The 24416-nt window shown below is 40.3% G+C and overlaps 1 protein-coding gene across 1 annotated transcript in view; it reads left to right on the top strand.

Moving 5' to 3' along the window:
• The window catches only part of PXDC1 (PX domain containing 1), a 45721-nt gene extending 21947 nt beyond the window's left edge, over positions 1 to 23774 (top strand). The window contains exons 2-5 of the mRNA XM_089516652.1: positions 3407 to 3498; positions 7287 to 7404; positions 11704 to 11815; positions 20491 to 23774. Coding sequence (XP_089372778.1) covers positions 3407 to 3498; positions 7287 to 7404; positions 11704 to 11815; positions 20491 to 20608 — 440 coding nt within the window. The 3' untranslated portion in view covers positions 20609 to 23774. The remainder of the gene's footprint in view (positions 1 to 3406; positions 3499 to 7286; positions 7405 to 11703; positions 11816 to 20490) is intronic.
• The last annotated feature ends 642 nt before the right edge of the window (positions 23775 to 24416 follow it).

The following is a 24416-nucleotide window of genomic DNA, read 5'->3' as shown; positions in this document are numbered from 1 at the left end:
TGCTAACAAGAATGAAAAGAGTTAAAAAGTAACTCCAACAGTAAATATCTACTGGGGGTTTGGAATTGTAATTTTAAAGTAACTTTCCAAGTCTTGGCATAATATAATGCAAAAACTGAATATAATGTAGGGGTGGGGAACAGAGGCCTTTCCACATGATATACTGTTACTCCCATCAGCCCTAGACAGTGTGGCCTGTTCTGATGGATGGTGGGAGGTATATTCCAGGAACAAGTAGAGGACTAAGCATCTCCCATCACTAGTATATTTAAGTGGCCCCACAGATTTATGTGAAGCTATATGCCACAGGCAAGCAAGCAGAAAAGAAAGTGTGTGTGTGTGTGTTGGGGAGAATCCAGTAGTAAGCTTATAGAATCATCGAATCATCATAGATTCATCAGCCAGTCTGAGCTAAAGAAAGGTTCTTTCTTGAATCTGAATGTGTTGTCAAGTTTTGTTAGGACATGTCTGTGCTACCCTGAAACTAGTTTAATTGCCATGGCTTCCCTTCAAAGAACTCGAGGAGTTTGAAACTGACAGCACTGCTGGATCTCTCTCGCCCCTTTAGGGCTGGTTCTCAACAGACAAGAAGAAAGGTCTCTCAGCACCTAGACCTTTTCCGATTGCAGATAAACTCCCCATCTCCTTCGTGTAATAAACTACCTAGTTCTAGCTTAAATCCTCATCCCAACTGAAACATGGTTTTAACTCAGTGTTGCATCTTTTGCATATATCCATTCCCCTGTTATCTTTGGCTTGTGTTTGCATTTCCTTCCCCCACCCTAGAGTCTCTGTTGACTTTTCTTCTCAAGTGTTAGATTTTAGATTTTACTCTTGTAGGGACAGAGATATTTAATCTTTGCTCATTTACTCATTTATTTTTCTCCATAAAATTTCAGAATTGTTTATGTTATAAAAATGAAAAGAATAATGATGTTCTACAGTTGAGCAACAACCTAAATACCCTGAAGGCACAAGATCTCTTCTGTTCTTGGGAATTAAGCAGGGTTAGCCTTGGATAGTACTTGGATGGGAGACTGCCAAACAATACCAGGAACTGTAGGCCAGTGATGGCAAATGTTTTAGAGACTGAGTGCCCAAACTGCAACCCAAAACCTACTTATTTATCACAAAGTGCCATGTCCCTCTCAGACTTTCTAGTAACAAACTCTGGCGAACTCTCTGTTGAGGTGATGGTGTGTGCGCCCATAGAGAGGGCTCTGAGTACCACTTCTGGCACTCATGCCACAGGTTCACCACCACTGCTGTAGGCTATATTTCAGTGGTTGGAACTGGCAAAACCACCTCGGAGTATTCCTTGCCTAAGAAAAGTTGACAGGCAACCTGAAGCCATGCACACGCATACCCCAGCCAAGAACTGAATATTATGCTCAAACAAATTTGCTATTTAAGTCACTCATATCACATATTTTTGTTGTGGACTGTTATAAAAATAGTGCTTGCTTTGCAACATTACTTCACAACCAGATTTCTTGTGTGTTGTCTTTCTGCATGGTGCAGTGAGATGGATTATCCTCTTTCATTGCACAATTACAGCACTTTCATACCACTTTAATTGTTGTGGCTAGCATCCTTTGTAATCCTGGGATTTGTAGTTTGGCGAGGTAATTAGAATTTTCTGCCAGAAAACTTTAATGCCTTACCAAACTACAAATCCTAATATTCCATAGGATGAGATTATAGCAATTAAAGTAAGAACAAAGTATCAAAACTGTAAAGTGTGAAAGACAATTTAGGCTGCACCCAAGGTATAAATGTAATTAAAGGCCATCAGACTTAACCTCTGAGTAGACATGCAGAGCATTGCACTGTTAGGCTACAGTTCTAAACATGCTTTACTTGGCTTGACATTCCTGAATGCAATGGCATCCACTTCTAAATAGATAACATAGGATTGCTGTGTTGGAACATGTTCCAGAGAAATCATCACTCAATAATTTTTGAGGACCTCTTGGGTAATGTGGAGCTGTAGCATCCTCTGCTGGATGTGTTTCATATTGCCATGAAATGACTATCTCTCTTCTCTTATGCTTGGATTCAGGAACACTTTTTGTATGGTCTTCTTTTTACAAGTATTTACAGCTTGATCACCCCTAATCCAAAATTTTAAAATCTCCAAAATCCAAAACATTTTGCCATCAGCTGCCTGCTTCCACCTTTGAGGCTGTGGTGTTCCTGCTCCTTCGTCTCTCAGATCCTCAGTCTTTCTCCAGCCTCATGTCTCATACACAACACAAGTAGTGAATAAATGCAATGAGTGATTTGAAAGAGATAAATGAGCAAGAATGCTGCATCCACAGCTGCTACCTCAAAGGCAAAAGACACAAGACTGGACTTAGGAGCTCTGAAATGGTGAGAATCCAGGTGTAGCTCTTGGTGGGAATCCAAGCCTCCTGCCATTTCACAGATCCTTGCATCTCCCTCCAGCCTCGCATCTCTGTCCAGCGTCATAAATACAGTACAGGTACATATTATGCTAGTTGTGTATTCCAAAATCTGAAGAAAAAAAACCCCAACTCTGAAACGCTTCTGGTCCCAAACATTTTAGACAAGGGATATTCAACCTGTACTAAAATTGTAAACAATCTTCCATTAATATTAATATCAAAACACTCATATTTAGCATTCAAAAGCATGTATCAAATAATAACAAAAGACAGATACAGTGGGCCCTTCCCTTATGTGGGGATCCATTTCCAGATCCCCCCAGGTAAGGGGAAATCTGCATATGCTCATGCACCATTGCAAACAAATGGGGTGTGTGCTTGCAGTGTGGGGACGCCAAACCATGATAGGTTTGCCTTAGGGTCGCAATGAGCCAGGAACGACTTTAAAGCACACAAGAACAACAACAACAATCCATGGTTCTGACACTATTTGGAGAGTGAGATTCAGAACCTCCTTTAACAAAACCAGAGAACTGTTTTCACTGCCACACTGATATGACATCCACAGCTGCACACTAGTGATAGACTTTGCAGTCATATGACCAACAAGGTTCAAGGAAGAGCAACTTTACAATCTAAAATCTGCCCCCACCCACCTGTTTTGTGCTATCACTTGCAACAGGCCAGTTTTGATAAACTGGGAGGGGACTAAGGGATATGAACGTAACTTGTTCATTGCATCTGATGTAATGCCTGAAAAAGCTTATGCCTTAGTAATTCTACTTTAAGGTGCCGCAAGACATGTTGCTGTTGTTATTTTTAAATCTGTCAAATCAGTTTTTATCCACATTGTAGTTCTCAGGAGATCTTCAATATTAAATCTCAATGTAAACGGATATAATTTGGGGGGGGGGGGGAACTGGTGCCTATGTGTGATTTCCTCTCTGCCCATCTACCCTCAAGTTACCCTAAAAACTGTTATTCTTCTTCAATTCCAGGACTTATCACAATCAAAGAGTCTCATGACATAGAAACCAGGCTTAATGAAGTAGAGAAGCTCCTCAAGAATATTATAAATATGCCTTGGAAGGTAAGTAGAACAGATACCAGACATGTATAAAAGTGATGATCCTCTCCCAAGTTTGTTAGTTATTCCCTTTTCTGTTTGCAAGCAGGAAGACCAAGCCACTGGTGTAGGAAGAAAGAAGAAATCTTCTAAGTTTAATGTCAGTAATTGTATTGCCCAGGCCACCATATGGTCAGGGAATAGTTGTATGTCAGTATAGACCTGTGGCCATTTCACACTACAAAATTATAATGTTATGATTCCACTTTAATTGCTTTGGCTTCATCCTGTGGAATCCTGGGATTTGTAGCTGTATGAGACACTACAGCTCTCTGGTTGAGAATTCTAAATACTCCTTCCTAAATTCCAAATCCTATTTTTCAGTAGGACAGAACCATGGCAGTTAAGATGGAATCATAATACTATAACTGTGTCTTGCAAAAGGACCCCTGGAGGAGATATTATTCTGAATACTGGAGCTTCACTGGAAGCTTATGACAAAAATGCAACAAGTAGAAGGCATCACTGTGTTGACTGGCAGCAATTCAAGCTTCTGCACCTGTAACAACCTTCTGCATCTTGGTGACTTCCAGGGGTGTCTATTTATATTGTTTGTTGTTTTATAGCTCAAACTCGCTGTCTGTCTGGCAGCCTGTTGATGTGTGCTGTCTCTTGTAGTACAATTTCTGTGCCTACCTATCCAGAGGCAAGAGGCAACTGCATGTCAACAATTAATATCTAGTTTGTAGATTTATCTTCTGATTATCTTTAAGTAATTATACATGCATGTGAGTGATTGGTTGTAGGTGGAGTCACAGTAAATGGGAGAGGGAGATTTATACCTTTCGTTTTAAAACTCTTGAAAGCCAGCCCCAACAAAGCTAATTACATTAGTTATTTAAAAATTCCAGTGAAACTAGTGGTAATTTTTAGATAACATCCTGGGCCATGTTAATAAGGTGATTTTCAGGAGGGCCATAGCTGTGAGTGAAGGGATGGCCTTCTATGTATCATTCTTGTATCTGTAATTACTAAAAGAGAATCATAAGGTGAAGCTGCACACTAAGCCCAATGTATAGCTTGGCCCCAGAGCTTTGGAAGGGGATATTTCTTGGACTTCATCTCCCAGAATTTCCAAGATAGCATGGTTAGTGGCCTTGTTGGGTGGGAGATTCTGGAGGTTGCAGTCCAAACTTCACTTGCCCCTGAGTCTCGCTGAGTTTCATTAGGCTTATTCCCAAGTAAGCAAGCATAGGATTACAGCCATAATTCTCTCCACCCATATTTTTTATTTTTATTTTTTGAGAATATTTTTACTGTTTTTAAAAGCATCTCTTTGTGGAGAGGAGTTGAGTCACATAGCTTGGAAATGAGCTCTCCATTCTCTCTGGGGAAAGGGAGACTTGCATGTGCCTGTGGGAGGCACTGTAAGACAGAAAGATCTCAATCTTTGACAAAGCAACAAATACTTAGCTCTCTAAGGATATATGGTTCATTCATGCTTAGTGCTCCCCCCCCCCCCCCCGGGTGCAGAATTTGGAAATGTTGATTTTTGCGCTACATTCCCAAAGCTCCCCAGTCATCATGGCAAGTGGTGGATTCTAGGGGTTGTAGTCCAGAAAAGGAATTCTCCAAGCTCTGTCTCTCCCCAATCACCAGAGGTGCTCCTACAGGTTGAGTCTCCCTTATCCAAAATATCCAGAATTGTCTTGTATTTTGGAGTTTTTCAGATTTTGTAATATGTGCATATACATAATTAGATAGCTTGGAAATGGAACCCAAGCCTAAACATGAAATTAATGTATGTTATAAACATAAGCTAATTTTATATAGAATATTTTAAATAATTTTGAGCTTGAAACAAAGTTTGTTTACACTGAACCATAAAAAACAAAGGTGTCACTGTCTCAGCCACCCATCTGGACAATTTTTCATTTTGAATATTTCAGATTTCAGAATTCCATATAAGGGATATCCAGCCTGTAGTAGTATCCCTTATACAACTTTTTTGGTACTAGATTTGCAAATTTCTGGTTCAGTGCAAGAGAAAGTGTGATTCAGTGAGGATAAGGTAGTTTAGGTGTGGTCTGCGGCCAAGGTAGCCTGTATCTTCAATCGATATGAGCATGTGGTTCATTTCATTTTAATATTATCCAGTCAGATTGCAGGCAACAAGGAATAGCTTCAGAGGCCATGTATTCTTTCAAGCATAGGCATCTATATATTTTTAATACAGAAGCATTTAAAAAACATTGAGTAAAAAGGCACTGTATAGCTTTGTTTGCTTCTCTTGGTAATGTAAAAAAAGGTGGACAACAAGGACACCAAAGTAGAGTTTAATCCTCTGTAACTGTAGAGCCATCCTTAGCATTGGGCAGAGTGAAGGAGCTGTTTCAAGCACTCTGGTTTTTAGTTTTGTTTCCATGAAGCGGGAGATGTACTTGTAAGGTGATTGTGTGTATGTGTGCATATCAGGTCAGGTGCCAAATAATTTGACTGGTGTTGCATGGTGACTACCAGGTTTGTGGAATTAAAGCAGTTTCACACCACTTTAACTGCCATGACTCTATTATAAAGAATGTGGGATTTGTAGTTTGGTGAGATATTCATACTGGGCTGTCATAGAGTGCTGCTGCCTCACTAGACTGCAAAATCCAGGATTCTGTAGGATAGAGTCATGCTCATGATAGTCAAAATGGTGTCAAACTGCTTTAATTCTGCAATGTGGCTACACTCAAAAAGGAAGAACTGTATGTGTGTATTCAGTGTGACTTAAAGCCCATGCAAGTTGTGTCTGAAATCAAAACATTTGCACTATGTAGTTTCTCTCTAAAGCAGTAGACTAATTTGTCTGTAGCACAAGCCACATAATGTGATTTGTGATGCTGTGACTCTTGGTCTCTTCTATCCTAGGCATTTATTTACTAGAGCAGCAGCCAGGTTTACAAATTTGATCTGTAGTCTCAAGACCAGACACAAGGAAAGCAGTTCCAGCTATTAAGGGGGAAAAAAATTTCAGTTACTGTGGAGGAGGGCCACAGTTTGAACTACAGTTCCAATAGCTCCCTGGCCCAAGGGAGTCTGGGAGTTCTCATCCAAAAAGTAGTGTTTCCGAGTTCTGATTTATTGGAAAGTAGGGATATAGGTAAGGATGCTGTCATCAATATCCAGCACTCACAGTTAACCTCTCTATAACTTTGGAGATGGTGTTTCTCTCTACAGCTGCTCATCTGAAAGAGAAGTGTTCAGAAAGATGGGCAAGAAGGAGGTGATTTGATTGTGAGTTCCTGCATGACAGGGAGTTGGACTGGATGGCCCTTGTGGTCTCTTCCAACTATGATTCTGTGATTATATGGTTCTATGAAATAGTGGACACAGGTGATCTTCACCTGTCTGCTGCACTTTGCTAAAATCAGACCCCTCTCCTTCTGTTCCTTTCTTAGAGTCAGAATGTGTCTTTCCTCCAGACTTAGCTAGGGGTGGAAACTTGTCTGGTTTTGGAATGCAATTCCTATCATCCCTAACAAAGACAGCTAATGGTGAGGGATGTTGAGAGTTGCAGTTCAGCAACATGTAGAAGTCCACACATTCCCTATCTGTTTTGTGTGCTGGGGCAATTCCATCTCTGAATGCATGGAACTACTGATGTTGTGTTTTGTTGATCCTGAGACTTGTATGACCAGTCTTAGGACTTGCTGCACTATTCAGTAAATAAATGTTTAGAATAAGGTACATGCAGTTTGTCCATGAGAATTACCTCTTAGAAGGGATTCCTTTCCTCCATAAGCATTTCCTTGATTCTTTTTCTCCAGTATTCTCGATCTGAAGTTGTCCTCACCTTCTTCGAAAGATCTCCTCTAGACCAGGTGTTGAAAAATGACAATGTCCACAAAATTCAACCAAGTTTTCAAAGTCCAGTTAAAATATCAGGTAAGAATTATCACCTTATTGTAGTACAAGCCATGCTAGTTAATATTTCTTCTCACCAGCCCACTTGTATGGTTCAAAAGAGAGTTCCTTTCACTCTACTCTCTTCTTTTTCCTAAGGCTTATCCAAGGATTTCATGTCTTAAAGTGAAAATCACTTCACTATATCCCACTAACCTCTAATTGTCTTTGAAACTGGATACTGTGGGAGGTTTGGCACTTGGCACAAGGTGATTAGAGATTGCTAGCACATTTTTTGTGCTGGTGTTAGAGCAAAGAACAGAACAGTCCAGTCTATTAAACTGACAACTTGGGATAATGAGGCAGCCATTTCATCCACCTCTAGCAAATCTTCCTTAATTTAATTAGTTGCTACAAAATATCTCTAAGAGAGCCAGCATGGTGTTGCGGTTTGAGTGTTGGACTATGACTCTGGAGACCATGTTTCAGTTCCTAGCTCACCCACGAAACCCATTGGGTGATGTTCTGCAAGTCACACGCTCTCAGTATCAAGGGAAGGCAATCCTCCTCTGAACAATTCTTTCCAAGAAAACCCTTACAGTAGGTTTGCCTTAGGGTCACCATAAGCCAAAAACGACTTCAAAACACACAATAACAACCACCACCAAATATCTCTACCAGGGAAGTGTAGGGAAACTCCACATACACACTTGGACCACATTCCACACAGGAACCACATTCTAAATAAATGTGGTTGGGGCTGGAGCCAAAAGTGTGACCACTGTTTTCACATGACCACACACACCAGCCCCAATCTGTTTACAGCCAAATACACTGTAGAAACAATGCAGTTTGACACCACTTTAACTACCTCCATCCTAAAATTTGTAGTTTTGTGAGGCACCAGCACTCTTTGGCTGAGAAGGTTGAAGACCTTGTAGAACTATAATCCCAGCATTTCATAGGATGGCACTACAGTACTTAAAGTGGTGTCAGACTGCATTATTTCTACAGTGTAGATGCACCGCACATCCTATTCATTCACCCATTCCCTTTCACGCATAGGCACACTCACCCACACACATTCCCATTGGTGGAGGAAAACTTCCATTTGTTCTAGTGGAAGAGGACCTCCTCAGTGCAGGCTCACAGTTTGGAGGCAAATTTGTATCCATTTGCCTCTCCTTCCACTGTGGTTCCAGTGCACATCAGAACCACATTGTTTGCAATTTCCATTACCCAACGAAAAGGATTTTTCTCCCCGTTTGAATGGAAGTCTAGCCTGCCCTGGGACCACAGTGGGATGCAAAGAGTTAGGGCCTACCCCACTCTCATGATAAGGTCCAAATATTGATCAAGTATTAGTGGTTGCAATTTTATGCTTTTCCTTGCTGGTTTGGGAGGAAGACAGCCTCCCCTCACTCACTGGTATAGCCATCATAGAAATCAAGAGGAGGGCTTGGGGTGAGGAACAGAGGCCACTCAGCAGTCAGAAAGAAATCCTCTGAGAGCCACATCCAGTCTACAGGGCAGCTGTGGGTCTGCTCAGGGTGGCCTTTAGTATTTCAATACTGAATGCTAACCTTTTATATTTTGCTTCTTTTTAGATCCTTAGTTTTATATAATCCTACTACCTTTGCCTGACCATTTTGAGTCACAGCACTTTAAAATCCCTTTTTATCTGGTTACACTGAGAGAGTATCAAATGTTAAGCATATAGTTCTATTAGTTAATGGAATTTCCAGGAACATTCAGATGTGAGAATATCTAAAAACATGGTTTGCACACAGAGAGAGGAAGAATGGTTGTTCTCAGTATACATCCTGCTGAGCTGTAAAAATTTTTAAAAGAAATACCTACACAAAAGGTGCAGGTTTTATCCTGATAATTGATGAGCCTAAACACTAGAGCTTTACACCCTGTTTGAGGAAGAGATTCACCACTAAATATTTGCCTCATTAAAGTCAAAACATCACAAATAACACAGACCTACTCAGCTTTGATTAAATGCGAATGCTGAAGCTGTACTGCAGTTTCTTTTAGTGCTTTTGAACAGATTTTTGTGTTTCATGTCAGTGAATTAAAGTGTTTTGAACGCCTGCTAGAAGACTTTAACCCCTTTCTTACTCTTTGCAGGACCATTTCATTCAGTCATATGTTACAGTATAGAAATGTCAAAGCAACTTGTGAAAAAACTGTACGCGGTAGAGCAAATCTGAGGTCATTTTTGGATTTAGGATGCCAAATTCATATAAAACCAGCATACAATTTTAAAAAGGTTTTATGGCCTTCAATTGTTTCATAAAAATATTTGCATAATTACCCAGACGCAGTGACAATGTTGCAGTTTGTACCTCATCCCAAATGGTGTTCTTCATCAAGGATTCAATTACCCTGTAGCAGGTTAACTCCAAGATTAGTCATACCTCAAGTGGACCCACTGAAGTGAAGCAAAAGCTATTAGTCACATCAAATTTAAATCCTGTTTATTTCAGTGGATCTACTCTAGGTAGGTCTCATTTAGTCCAGATTTAGTCCAGTCTTAGATTGCAAGGAACATTTCCCTTGCAGTGACTGCTACTAGTCCCAGTGGACTAGGAATACTAGGGAAAACTAGTATTATACTCATATTTCATACTAGATCTGCTCCACTTTGTTGCTCACTTGTGTTGTCCAAAGAAGACTGGAAAGGGAAGGGAATTATTTTGTGTCCACTGAAGAAAAGCTTACTTCCCCAATGGTCTTTCTCCAGATTGCAAAGGATGAAATTAAAATCATGACTAGTCCAGGGAAACAATTTCTTGTCATGAGTTTAATTTTTTTCCCCAGTGCAGTTTTTATCTGCAGAAAATGAGTCATACCTTTCGTGCAGAAACTGATAGGGAAGAAGAAAAGGAAAGAGGCTAACAATGAATTCAGAATGAACAAAAGAGGATCTTTCTCCTGCTGCAGCTTTATGTCTGAATGAAAATCCTGAGAATATTTTGAAACCATCAATAAGAGAAGATTTCATTTAATCTTATGTAGGCAAGTGGGTTGTGAGCAAAATCTTTAGGGGTTCATAGATCAAAGTGCCTGAGTTTATAATACTCTACCAATTAGATAAAGTCTCACATTATTTTTTGCAAAAAAGAAACACAAACAAAAAACCCTAGAATGTAAAATCCAAGAGTTCCTTGTTTTCCTTCCTTCCTTCCTTCCTTCCTTCCTTCCTTCCTTCCTTCCTTCCAGTCCATTGTAAAAAAAATGTTACTGTTCAAAGAAGCAGAGCTTTAGCCTCCTACACCAATTGAATAATGAGAAGTCTACAGGCTCTTTTTTAACTCCCCCCACCCCCGGTAAGAAGGAACCACAAGTCAAAAGAATTTTAGTCTATTTCATCTAGTGCTTCCTGGTGGACATCAGAGAATAAGTCCTCATCTGAGAGACCTCCTGATACTTGACAATGTTATCATATCCCCATAGTCCTACCTACTTCAAGTTAAACATTTTCTGTTTCTTCAGTTTTCCTTCAGAAAACTTACTTGACACCACCCTTACTCTCTTCTCCTCTGAACTCATTCCAGTTTGTCTATATTTTTCTTAAAGGGAGGTGTCTAGGAGGATACAAAATAGAAAGATTGCTTAGACCTGCTCACACTCTGTAAGTAGCTCACAGCCATTTATCCAAAATGCCACTTCTTTTTGGGCTGGCAAAAAGATGGATTGAGGCCGCAGCATGCGGTTGCTGTGGCCCCAATCCGGCTTTTTCAGGGGCGGCTTCAAGCCATCCCTTCACTCTTCTACCAGCCAAAGAAATCACATATTCCTGGAGCTGCTGCTGCTGCTGCTGCTGCTTCTTGTTCTTCTTCTTCTTTTCCATTCTTCTTTTTCTTCTTCTTTCCCAAACTTTGCTCTTCCTTGGATTCACAAACCTATCTGACTAGGACTCCAGAAAGTTCTTGCTCTGCCTCTCCTTCCTCCTTGCTATCTTACCAAAGAAATCAGACAGATTAACCTGCCTAACAGACCCATGTGACACATTCCCTTCAATTCTAATAATTTTCCTGAGCCGGCAGGCCTTCCTGCTTTACTGAATGTGACAAAGAGAGAGCTACCTACCCTAGCAAACTCTTTTAGATTTTAATAGCCTGATTCACCAAGTCATATTTTTAACATCTGTGTTAATTAGGGAATCTAGAAGGTTAAGTAAAATACTAGAAAAATAGGAAGTTAATAACTCAATGGATCAATCAGTAAGTTAATTTTAAACTTTGGTTTGCATTGGTTTGATTGTTGGGTAGACACATGTGTCTGTCCAGTTAGTTCTTATTTTTGATGTCTTATTTTCCTCCCCCATAGAAATCATGAGATCAAATGGATTTTGTTTAGCCAACACTGAAACCATAGTTATTGACCACAGTATACCAAATGGTAAAGAAAAACACTTGGATGTCGACACAGCAGAACATCTGTGAGTAGCTATGATTTTTAAATTCATATAAAAATGTGTTCATAAAAGACAATTCCCAACTTCATGCCAAGTGTGAACAAGGAGTAAAATGCTGGAAATAGCAAGTACATTTCTATACCACTTATCAGTGCATTCCCGAAGCAGTTTACAATGTGTGTAAGCTACCTGCCCCTAACAAGCTGGGTACTCATTTTAGCGACCTCAGAAAGATGCCAGCCTGAGTTGGCCATGAGCCTCTGGCTGGTACTGAACTCACAGTCTTGTGGTTTGTGAGTGAGTGCTGCAGTATAGACATTTAACCACTTCACCACCAGGGCTCCTGGAAGCTGGCGTGAGAACAAGACAAGTTACAGCTTCTTTCCCATGCTCCTCATAAATCTAACTTGGGGGGGGGAGGGTGAATGAATATCGAAGGGAGGAAGAAATCTTATTTCCAACAAGATGGGTGTAATCTTTTTGTAGTGCTAAATTATAGTTGGTAGATGTTGTTTTGAATTGTCTGCGCTTTTTGTTGTTGTTTTACTCTAGACGCTTTCTTTACAGAATTTATAAAACTGCTCAGTCCCCTAGATTTCAAAACAGATTTTTGTGTTAGTTAAACACTAAATAAAATAATGCAGTCAAAACAAAACTCTGGCTGGAATTTATCAAACAGGAAGCATCTTATCTAAAAGAAACATCTTTAGTGAAGAGGAAAACCAAAATTAGGTAGATACTTACCTGTTCTCACTTGGCATGATGTTCCATAGGATGGGAGCTGATATACTGAAACACTCAGGCTCAGATGGAACTACCAGGAGTGGTTCTTCAGAAGATCTCAGGAATCAGGCAGGATGATAAACATAAGAGTGCATCTTTCTACTGTAAGAATAGGATCTTACATCAGAAACTGAGTTTACAAATAGCAACTAGATTAATCTGTTAAACACAGACTATGTTGACAGTCTGGTTTTCATTGTAGAAGATCTGTGGAAATTCTATTGTGGCAGATGATTGATGAGTTGCTCAAATAACTAATTGGCCCCACATAGCAGTATCTTCAAGAATTGAAATGTTTGCAGTGTAAAAAAATTTATCTATCAAGACAGAAGACAAGGAGAAGACTGTGGGGAGAAGGAAGAAATATACTAGAATGAAAAAAATGACACTAAAATTAATTGACAATTGATTAAGAGTATCTGGTAGTGAGGGTCAGTGGTTCCAGTCAACAGTGCTCAGTGCGCTGCAATGGGGTATGCAGGTGCAGATGTATACATGGACCTCCATATGTTTATCCCTTTAATTTGAGCAATCCGCCGTTCAGTAAGGAATCCTGTGATACACATACAACCACATTCCACACAACAAAATACAGCACCATTTAGCAGCTCTGCTTGTTAGAGCCTGAAAAACTTACTTTTTGGCACTACCACTACCATAATGCTCCTATCTGCGGTGTCTGTGGCTATGACACTAGGAGATTTCTGGGAGCTGTAGGACATTACCACACAATCTCCATTCTTACCACAATTGTGCCAGTTAATAAAAATGGAAACATACCAGTTTCAGAGCAGCCATTATCACATGTCTTGTTAATTGCATGAAGGTGGCTGCATCTGCCATCGCACTCTGTTTTGCACTCCCCCTTAACCAAGTGTCTCTGCCCTATGCCCTACCCAGTGTGTCTTTCAGGTTTTTCTTTTACACTTTATTTTCATTTTCACTTTTTCACACAGTTCCAGAGTTCTGCTAATGCAATCTAAGGTTTTTTAAAATAATAATAATAATAATAATAATAATAATAATAATATAAAATCAGCTTGCTTAGGAATAGCAAAGGAGAGGGAAGGACAGGGAGACAGAAGGAGACACTGATACCACATGACTGCAAATATCGCAACTGCCTCAGCAGTGATATTTCACATCCAAGCACTAATGCGATTGTGAGTTTATTTATGGGTTTCCCCCATCAATAAAAAGGGATGCCCTAACCACATTTAGCAGCAGCTATGGGGTGGAGGCATTGTCATGAGATAAGTAGTGCCACAGGTGCTTTTATCCAACTGTAATTGTGGCTTAAAAGCTGGATGTAGTAATTACTGTAGTTCAAAAAAACCCTAATTTTTCCAGCTGTTGTTTGTACAAATTAATTGTAGAGATAGGAGCAGAAGTCACACTCTGGCTGTCTTTCATCACTGGTGTGAAATGGGCAAACTTGCAGGTATACATAGAACTTACCTGCTTTCAAGTTGTATGTATGATCTAATTCTTCATTAAGTTGGTAGTAGACAATTGGGAAAGGAGCGCCTCTAGTTCAATATATCGAACTATTTCTTCTCTATATCTGTACATGTGTGGAACAGAAGAATACTGGATTATTTCAAGCATTCTAGCTTTCTGGAGCTTATCGTATATACTTATGTATAAGTTGAAAAATATAGACTACAAAATTGACCCAAAAACTTGGGTCAACTTATACATGAGTCAATACAGTAACAAGATGGCAGGGAGAGCAATCGTTCACTTCCCAAGCCTCTTCCCAGCCAGGAGAGGGCAGCCAGGCTAGGAAGATGCAAGATGAAGGATTAGGACATCCTTTATATCCATGGTTACATGCCCTTAAGTTTTACCCTTGACTTATCCATGAGTCATATAAAATTCCAGAATTTTGGCCCCAAAATATCTACCATTGACTTATACACGAGGTCGACCTATGCACAAGCATATACGGTAGGTTAGTGTTCAGAAGTAATCCATCTGTACTATAGGTATATTTCAAACCAGTGCCTTTTAAGAAAATTATTCAGATCATGTCTAACAAGGAGCTAAAAATAGGAGAGTGAACCATCACGCTAAAAAAAGCTTATCTCAGATTGCAAGTACCATGAAGCTGCTGCTGATACATGTCAAAACAAGACAGAGGCTGTGCAATCCCTTCCTTTTTAGCTAAATTGTAAGTCTCATTTGTACATGACAGAAATGTGGGCCAGTTTCTACAAAACACAAAGTCAGGTTCTCTGTGGTATTCATTCATTTATATACTGTTCAGACCACTTTTCTATAGACACCCAAAGTTGTGTCCACAAATCTTATAGTTGCATATGGAACAGGTCTTGGAGTGGCATCACCACAGGCCTAAAATAGATCTGAACATGCCATCATGTAAGTAGCTCATGTAATGTGTGGATTTGTGTGACAAACAGTAACCTGAGTATTGGTTAAATTCTCACATGATATATTCAATGCAATTATGAAACAGAGGCTGCATTTTCACTGAATTAATCCAGTTTGACACTGCTTTAACTCAGTGCTATGGAATTCTGGGATTTGTTATTTCACAAGTTATTTAGCATTCTCTGTAAGAGCTCTGGTGCCACAACAAATTACAAATCCCAGGTTTCCATAGGATGGGGCCATGACAGTTAAAATGGTGTCAAACTGCATTAATTCTGTAGTATAGCAGCAGCCATAAGCTAATTTATATAATATGTGGATGAATGAACATAACAATGTAAGACTGAAACAGTGGTTTCAGAGTAGGAAAGGGTTATGTTAGAAACTAATATCTGGTCAATCACATTCTTGAAATGTTAAGAGACTATAGCTCCATGACAGTGCTCATACTCGGCATGCAGGGTCACCAGATGTCCAGATTCCATGTCCATAGAATCAGGCCGTTGGTACATGGAGAAATGGATGGCAGATCCTAAGAAAAGAGGATGCCTGGGCACTCTGAACTCCTGGGATTTGCAGTTTCATATAATTCTCAGCTCTAGTGCCTCCCCCAAATTCCTGGGATATGCTGTTTCATGTATTTATGATTATCAGCTCTAATTCCTCCCCGAATCACAGGGTGACCAGATATGTCCTCTCTATAAAGAAGAACAAGGCACTGCAAAATGTAGGACATTCAAGAAGAATGCAGTTCATTACAAAATAAAAGCTAAAAACACCAATATAAATGTAAATTCATGCTTCTTAGTCATGCCCAAAATGTAGGGCATCTTGAAATTCGTCTTGGACAGAAGGCTGAAATGTAGGACATGTCCTGGGAAAGGAGAAGCTTGGTTACCCTGCACATGAGGCACTTCCTCTGTTCCTAAACTATACTCAGATCCTCTCAAGTCTTCTACTTATCATACCTCTTGTGGCCACAGAGTGACTTCACAGGAAATGTTAAAGATTTAAAATAGAACTAAATGGAAGATTTCTAAAGTAATTTGTGAAATTCTGCATCAGCTACAGAGGTGATTATTACATGCAGCTTTTAAATCATGACTGTAGCCACAAAATAGTACCTTTGCTGATACTTATCACACAACAATGTTTCCAACCTATAGCTGGAGTATATGCCTAGTGTGGTTAGGGCATCCTTTTTCACTGATGAGGGAAAGCAGTCAATTGCTCCCAATCATGTGGCAGTCTCAGGACTGCTCAAGTGCAAAACATCATTGCCAGGGCAGTTGCGAGATTGGCAGTCACGTGGCATCACAGACTTCTCCTCTCCCATTGTGCCCCCTCCTCCTTGCAGTCCTCCTCCCAAGCAGTCTGATTCATTGTTTTGGTGTTTCGTTTCATTTCTTTCTTTTTAAACTTATTGGAACTGCAGCTAAAAAAGTTAAAAAAAAATGATATGAAATGAAATGAAAGGCATGCTGGGTAGAGCATAGGGCAGGAAGGCAGGATTACTGGAGGAGTGTGAAAGAGAGTGTGATGGCAGCAGCTGCCCCAGTTGTGTGATTGTGAAAATGTACAATAATGGCTGCTCATGAAACTGGTATGTTTGCGTTTTCATTTATTTGTGTGATTGTGGTGAGAATGGGGCTTGTGTGATAAAGTCCTTAGTTACATAAATGTAATTAAGTAACATCTCCTGGCCTGACCTTGTCCAGCCCACCTTAAAAGCCAGCAGCCAGAACAGGTGAAGGAGGTCCATTCAGCTTCTGGGAGAGAGTGAAGATGACATTTGCCTCTACCTCTTATCAGCAGATGAGGCTTGTTGTAGTCTCAGAAGCTGAATGGGACCCCCTTTGCCTGATCTATTGAGGTGAGCTGAGGTGGGATTGAGGTAGTCTTACTGACTACAGAATAGTTATAGATCTGTAACTCTAGGTTAAAAATCTGTACCTGCTGTAATGAATGCCACTTGAAATTGTTAAATATTCTTTGCTTACATGCCGCAAAAATCATAGAGAGATTATGGCATCTGCATTTCAACAAACAAAAAGCTGTCTGATCTATGCTAAGCCCAGAAGCTCTTGAAGCAGCTACCAAAGACTTTTTTAGAGTGAAATGGGAAAATCTGAGCTTGAATTACATGACTCATTTGCTCAAGTGCTTTCCAGCTAACTCCCTTCTTTAATTCCTCACTCAAATTTATAGTAAAATGAAGCATCTTGACTAAGAAACATGACTCTGATGACCTGTTGAGAAAAATGTTTGCTTTCAGTCAGTATGCAAGAAACCTTTGTGATTTATTTGTTGTGTAGGTTTTAGAAACTTCTGGCAGTATGCAAAACTGTACTCTGTGCACATTTTGAAATCTACTGGGCTTGTCATAGCCAAGCCCAAGGCTTGGGTATAACACAGAGCAAGTGCTTCTCTAAGGTATCCATAATACCCCTGGTAGCACTTCAAGCTTTAAAAGTTGTGACCCAAATTATCATTTCAGATACACCAAAATATTATTTTCCATGAGCAAATGAAGATGGAATCTGTACTCTAAGGGAACACCACACACTCTTCTGTCCCATTTATATTTAGCCTTATGAAATGCTGATATATTCAGACATATGGCTTTAGACCACCATAGCTGAGAAAATAATACCATATCCTGCCCACTTTGATTATCTTAGAAATCACTTGCTACACTCATAAGTAACTACAGTTGAGTAGGCTGCATGTTGAAAAGATGTGCAGTTCAACATGAAACCAATTAATTTCCTTGAGGGAACCACTGATGAATCTTATGTTTTGAGTTGTCAGGCCTCTCCTTACTGCTTAGCTATCTTGAGGGAGAGGTTGTGTAGACAAGCCTTGCAAACTTTGGCTCTGAACAAGGAGAAGCTACATACTATGAATGCCATAACAATGCCAACAAGAATGTCAGCCACATGTCAATATAATCAATATAACTACCCAGCTATGATTTCAGTAATTGTATAATAGCCCTGGTAATTCACTCTTGATCATTTTTACAGCCAGTTGCTGGAATCCTATATGATCTGTTATGTTACCTAACATTTATGTATACCTAGCTGCATAGCTTCTGCCAATCTAGCAGTTCAAAAGCAGGTAAAAGTGCAAGTAGATAAATAAGTACCACTTTGTTGGGAAGGTAACAGCGTTCTATGCAGTCATGCTGACTACATGATCACAGAGTTGCTTTCAGACAATGCTGGCTCTTCAGCTTAGTAGCAGAGACAAGCACCACCTCCTACAGTCAGACACAATTAAACAACCTTGTGAAAGGGGAAACCTTTACCTTTTAGCTGCGTAGGGGAACCAGTGTGGTGTACTAGTTTGAATGCTGGACTATGCCTCTGGAAACCAGCTTTGATTCCCATCTTGGCCATGAAACCCACTGGGTCATCTTGGGCAAGTCACATACTCTCAGCCTCAGGAGAAGGCAATGGCAAACCTTCCCTGAACAAATCTTGCCAAGAAAACCCCGTGATAGTTGCCATTAGTCAGAAATGACTTGAAGGCATACAACAACAGTAAAGCTGTGCAGCAGAGGCACTAAAATACTCCCTCACTGCATTGCAAAGATGCACAATTCAGTAGACAAGAATGCCCAATGTGCATCAAGACCAATGCCCATTGCACATCACTATACAGTACAAAACACCACATTACTGTGTGATGCACACCAGTGTGCACCACACATTTTGCCATCTTTGCTACATAATAACATAACAGCAGCCCTCTACTTGATGCAATATGCAGCTGCACAATTTTAATTCCCACAAATGTAAGGCTCCAACAGGATTCTGGCACTTTTTTTTAAAGTACATGCCAGCACACTTTTACTCTTCATTAAAAAAATCAATTTTTCAAAAATGATCAAATTTCAAATGCTTGGCATGACTGCTGCCACTATCATGAATCCTACACCACATTAATTGATACAGCCCCAGAAGCCATAGAGTTTACAGGAAGGTTTCATGTTGGATCCATTTTAAATGCTTCTTTTAATCCAGCATTACCAATGAAACATGGGATACAAAAAGAGATATGGAGGGACTGTAGCCACACCTATGAGACAGTACAGAAGTTAGAAATGTTTTACTTCTTGAATACAAGTTTCATCATGTGTGAAACCATAGGTAAGGATATTTTGTGTGTAGTTAAAGTGGAATTGGGGAAAGGTTTGCTTATTGACAGTACTAGTCTCTACCCCCAGATCTCAAGGCCTGGGATATTCCTGACTTCATACTGTGAATTTCCTTTTCTCTACTCAGTATGACTTGGAGCATGAGCAGTGGATGGGAAAAATTCACAGCGTGGTGATGTGATAGTATGGGATAAAGTTTCTTACATGTTTTGTGAGAGAGGAGAACCGGACAGTAGGATGTCATTTTTGTCACAACTCTTATAGCACATATAGATTAAAAACATCATTCTGGCCTGAATAACATTTTTGGGACTGCACTGAAGGTTTTTATGCGAATAGGGTCAAATTATACCTCTTAGGCTCTGTCTCCCCCCCCCCCCCCCCCCCGCCCTTGAGAACCTAAAGTGGGAATGCCTGGAATTTACAGCCTAGTATTCCTTCCTGTTAGTTGCCTCCTGGTCAGGTTGACATGAGGATCCCTGGTACAGAAGGGATCAGTTCCTTGGGTGGGGTTGTTGGCATAAGCTCTGGTTGTATGGGACTTTGGATATCCCTGACTCAAGAACCCTGGGCTTATGAACCTGGGCTGCAACTCTAGTTCTAGGACCCTTTGAAACTACACATTTATAGCACTGTGATGCCACTTGGCTGCCTCCTGTTGAATCCTGGGATTTGTAGTTTAGGGAAGCCCTGGAGTTCTCTGACTAGAAATGCTAAGTGCTCCCTCTCTCAACTGCAGATATCAGTGCTATAACTGCACTGTATGAAAAGGCCCCGGATTTAATCCGTGAGTTGATTTCTAGCACCTATGATGTTGCTGGCCTAATGGATCCAGTCAGTTGCTCCTTTTTTGACTCAGAACTCAGGCTGATGTTTGAGTCTGCAAGAAGGGGAGAGTGATTTTGACAGATCCCTTGGAAGGCCAACACCATTAAAAAGTGAGGCCCAGGGCACTGAGAATAGAGACAATATACTAGGCCAGTCAGAACATCAAAATCAGCAATAGCTCTGTAGAGCTTCTCTTGTGATGCCTTCCTCAGGTTGAGAAATAAATTTTGCAGCAGCAGTGATTGGAGGCCAACCGGTCCCCTACTGGCTCCCAAATCACTTGGTCAGGCTTGGCTGAGGAGTTGTAGTACTTGTTTCTGACCATTCTCTGGGTGGCACTGCAACACAGAAAATCTCAGACATGTAACTGCTGTATGAGGTAGTAAAAGGCTGGGGGCTTTCTGCTACTAGAGCTCTTGATCTGAGGATCCTGGGGCCACTTCTGCTTCTATCTCAAATACTTCCCCCTTTTGCCTGACACACGCCTGCAGAATCATGAATGACACTATCACTTTGTTTTGTCTCCTTCTAGGTTTGACAGTGTTAGTGAATTCACCTCCGAGCTTGAGGACAGCGATGACCCAACAGCTTATGTTACCAACCTGTCATACTACCACCTGGTCCCATTTGAAACTGATATTTTGGACTGACACTGTCTAGCAACATGTATGGCTGACATCAGGTGGATGTCTTTATTTGTGACATTTACCACCCCAGAACTTTGCATTTGTCATGCCAGCTTCAAGGTGTGCGATGCAAAGCAGGAAAGGGCTAGCTACAAATATATGTCTTGAAGCTGGAATTGCTGTTTGTTCTTCACTGGGGCTCCCGAAGGCACTGGCAAGAATGCAGGTTACTTCTAATGGACAAAGGTGCTTCCATTATGCCAAAAGGAATGAGACAAGGATGTCCATTGCTAAATAGCCTCACGGGGATGTATGTTGAGAGACATAAGGAATTTCCACAACCTTAACAAAACATTTGATGATGCAAAAATTGGTGGCCCCGATTCGTGTACAGCAACATTTGCAAAGACCGTCCACATTTCCTCTTTCTCAAGTGCTTTAGGACCCATAATGATCTTTTGAAACTTTTTCTATGGAAAGGCCTTCTGTGTTCAGAAACCAGTTGTTCCCTACTTCATTCCTCAGAGTGACAACATATAACATGTCATGGTGGTGCTTTCATTGAGACAGACCCAGAATAACGGATGCCTTATGTCCTGTGTGCCTATAGGAAATAAGCACATAAATGGGATTGCTTGATTTAACTTATTCTAAGCCAGGGGTTTTATTTAATAAGTTAAGGACCTGTTGTTGTTTTCACTTGAAATAGTAATAATGATGATAATAAAAGGAAACAAAAATAAACAATGGGGAAACAAATAACTTGCATTCTACGATGGTGAGGTGGGAATAATGATTTTAAAATATTTTGTCTGAATTTCTGAAAGTTTTCCTGGAAATGTTATAACCCTCTCCCAACTTCTGAACTAGGAAATGTTGCAGTTTCAGTATTTAATTGTTTACATTAAAAGGGTACCTACCTTCATGTCGATTGGTTCTGGACTACTGCTTTCAGAATCCCTGACTCAGTGTGGCTGTTGGCTTTCTAATGGATGAAATGTAGGACCTGTGTCATAAGGAGACTGCCAGAAATGTCTTCCACATGCATCTCTTCCATTGTTGTCATGCAGAGATGGGGAAACCTTTGCCCAGAAGGTGGTGTGGGACTGCAAGTCCCATCAGCCCTAGCTAGTTTAACCAATGTTTAGGGATTATAGGAACTGTGGTCCAACGTCATCTAGAGAGCCACTCATTCTACAATCATTTTGCAATGTATAGATCCACTAGGCGGTTCATAGCACGTAGCTTTGTTGCATGGGTCAATCTATGTAAAAAGCAATTCTACATTTTACAAACCAGGGAGGATCTTTGTACTAGAAGCGATTCTTTTCAGTGGCAACTGTAGCATATGTTTTTATCTCAAAAATAAATAAAAAGGTGATTTCATAGCAATATAGCATCAAAATTAGGGGAATTGACCCAAAACATTTTGCTGCCTGAGGCATAGCAGTGAATTATCCCCCCCCCCCCACACACAAACACACATACACACAAATCAAGGTGGATAATACCCAAAGCCAGACAAATTATTCTGGCACAAGAGGCAGACAAGCCTGAAAGTATTTATTCCCATCCCTAGCAATAAAAGAAGAAACTAAATAATTGAGAATTTGTTCTTCTTTTGTGACACTAAAATTTCCTGCTTTGGGCCACAACTGCACTCTGCAGCCCTGAACATTAATGCAACAGTCCTAGGAAACATGGAGAATATACCCATCTGCTAAATTTGGAACATAGCAGAAATCCCTCCATGGCCCACGCTTCTCATTTGCACAGAAATAGATTAGCCTATATGGACAGCATAAGGCTATAATGTGCCATCATTCTGCTTAAGTTTCCACCTTGAAATTGTTTCATTAGATTGCTCTAGCACTAGTTCTCCTTTGCTTGCATTCTAGGATAGATTAAAAAAAAATGGGGCTGGCCCCAAACATTATGCTCCCTGAGGCAAATCAACAAATGCCCCCCACCCAATCAAGACGCATAGTAGTTAAAGCTAGCCAAATTATTATTTTTGGCAAACAAAACTGGAAATCTCATAGGCACCACTCCTACATCTCTAGCCATATATAAGATAGGAAAACAAATCATTAACAATTCACAACCTATGCTTAGAAAGTGGGATGACATGATTCACTTTTCTTTGGTGTTGAGTGGACTTTGCCAGTACTTTCAGTGGAGGGAAGAAATAAATCCATGCATTTCCTTTGGATAAGGCTTAACATGTAAAGTAGAAAAGTAGCCACTCTGCCTAAAAGTAAGGCTGGCCCTGATAGAAAAAGCACAACATTTTTGGTTTTTTAGAAATAAAAAGCTGAGAGGGGCTTTAATGTTATGGCTCCTTCTGCCCACTGACTGCATTGATAAGGAGATGTGATAGCTTCTGAATGATGGTCCATAGCTATGAAGGGCCCAGAGCACTTGCCTGGCCACTGTTCAGGAGAAAAGAGTGAGCAATCTTTGTGGGGAACAGGGTAGAAACCAGATTCCTAGGCAAAAGGCAGAGAGTGAAACATGGATGAAGAAAGAGTACTGGCTCTGCTGCTGGTACTAGCAGTAGTAGTGTGAGAAGATGAGAGTGTTCTGTTAATAGGAAGCAGTTGACATGACAGCGCAAGTAGGTCTTAACACTTTTGAGCTACTAAATGGTTGGCTTTTGGCTCCAGCTCATGGGACAACAAAGCACCTGTCTTCAGAGCTCACTCACCATAGTTTGTGGCTAAGCTGTTTACTAAAGCACATTGACACTATAGGCCTCAGCTTGCTCCCTGGGGACTCTTGGAGACTATGTTTCACTTCACAGGGTTAGGTGTCTCTTAACACAGAATTTTGAGTATTCAAATCAAGCTACTCTTCCCAGGCAAGAAAGAATAGGCAGGTAAACTCTTTAAAAATAAAGAGAGGTTTAGTAGTATGGCTGCCTTAAAATCAGTGTAATTGTCAGATTTGATGCATAGGAATTGATGGGGAGCAGGAGGAGATACATTCCAAGCTACTTGTTCTCCTCATCCTGCCCCTCAAGAATGGTACACCTCTTTCGCCTGTGAACCCTCAGTATTCCTTTGTATAATAACTGTAAAACAGAATTTGCTAATGTAAATAGTAATAAATTATTGAGATCCCTAATTGTTTTACAATATATGTTTCTGATATATTTTAATGAAATAAAAAATATTACTCATCGGTGTAATGCCTGCTTTTGAGCATGCTTTTTGGTGAGGGTGATTATTAGTTGTCCAATTATTATAGACTTGTTTTTACATGGAATGGGTGAGAATTATTTTGGGAGGAAGGGTTGACTATAAAAGTTCTAAAATTTGCAGATTTCATCATAAACTCAATGGGAAAAAACTGAGATTTTGAAAAACTGAATGTGGGGATTTACCTTTCCAGGCACAGAGTGTTTAGCTCTTAGAAATCTGACATTTAGTCCTTGAATATCCAATCATGTTTATGATGCTGACACTCCTTCTCGCTTACTTCTCTTTGACAGCTACATGGCAGGTAAATACACCATGATCCTCTCCATAGTAGGCATGACTGTTCCTATTGGCCAGTTCAAATAGGTGAGAATTTCATTTGCATGGTTTTTGAGAAGAACATACTATTCTGAGCTGAAACTGGCAGCATTTCTAGGTCTCCCCAAGATGTCATTTGATGTTGAAAACTGAGAAACATCACTACTGTAAGATAAGCTTTGTGAATAGTAAATGATGCAGCAAGTGGAAATGATGCAGCAGACAAAAGTCCAGCCCTTTAGCCACTGAGTTCCAGCAGCAAGTGGCAAAACACCCCTAAACAATGGCTTCTACCCAGGGCCAACACTCCGTAT

Source organism: Sceloporus occidentalis, unplaced genomic scaffold (assembly GCF_023333645.1).
Source record: "Sceloporus occidentalis isolate IW3139 unplaced genomic scaffold, rSceOcc1.0.p SCAF_3, whole genome shotgun sequence".
Taxonomy (NCBI): domain Eukaryota; kingdom Metazoa; phylum Chordata; class Lepidosauria; order Squamata; family Phrynosomatidae; genus Sceloporus; species Sceloporus occidentalis.
Note: the sequence above shows the minus strand (reverse complement) of the source record. Positions and strands in the feature narration are given on the sequence as shown.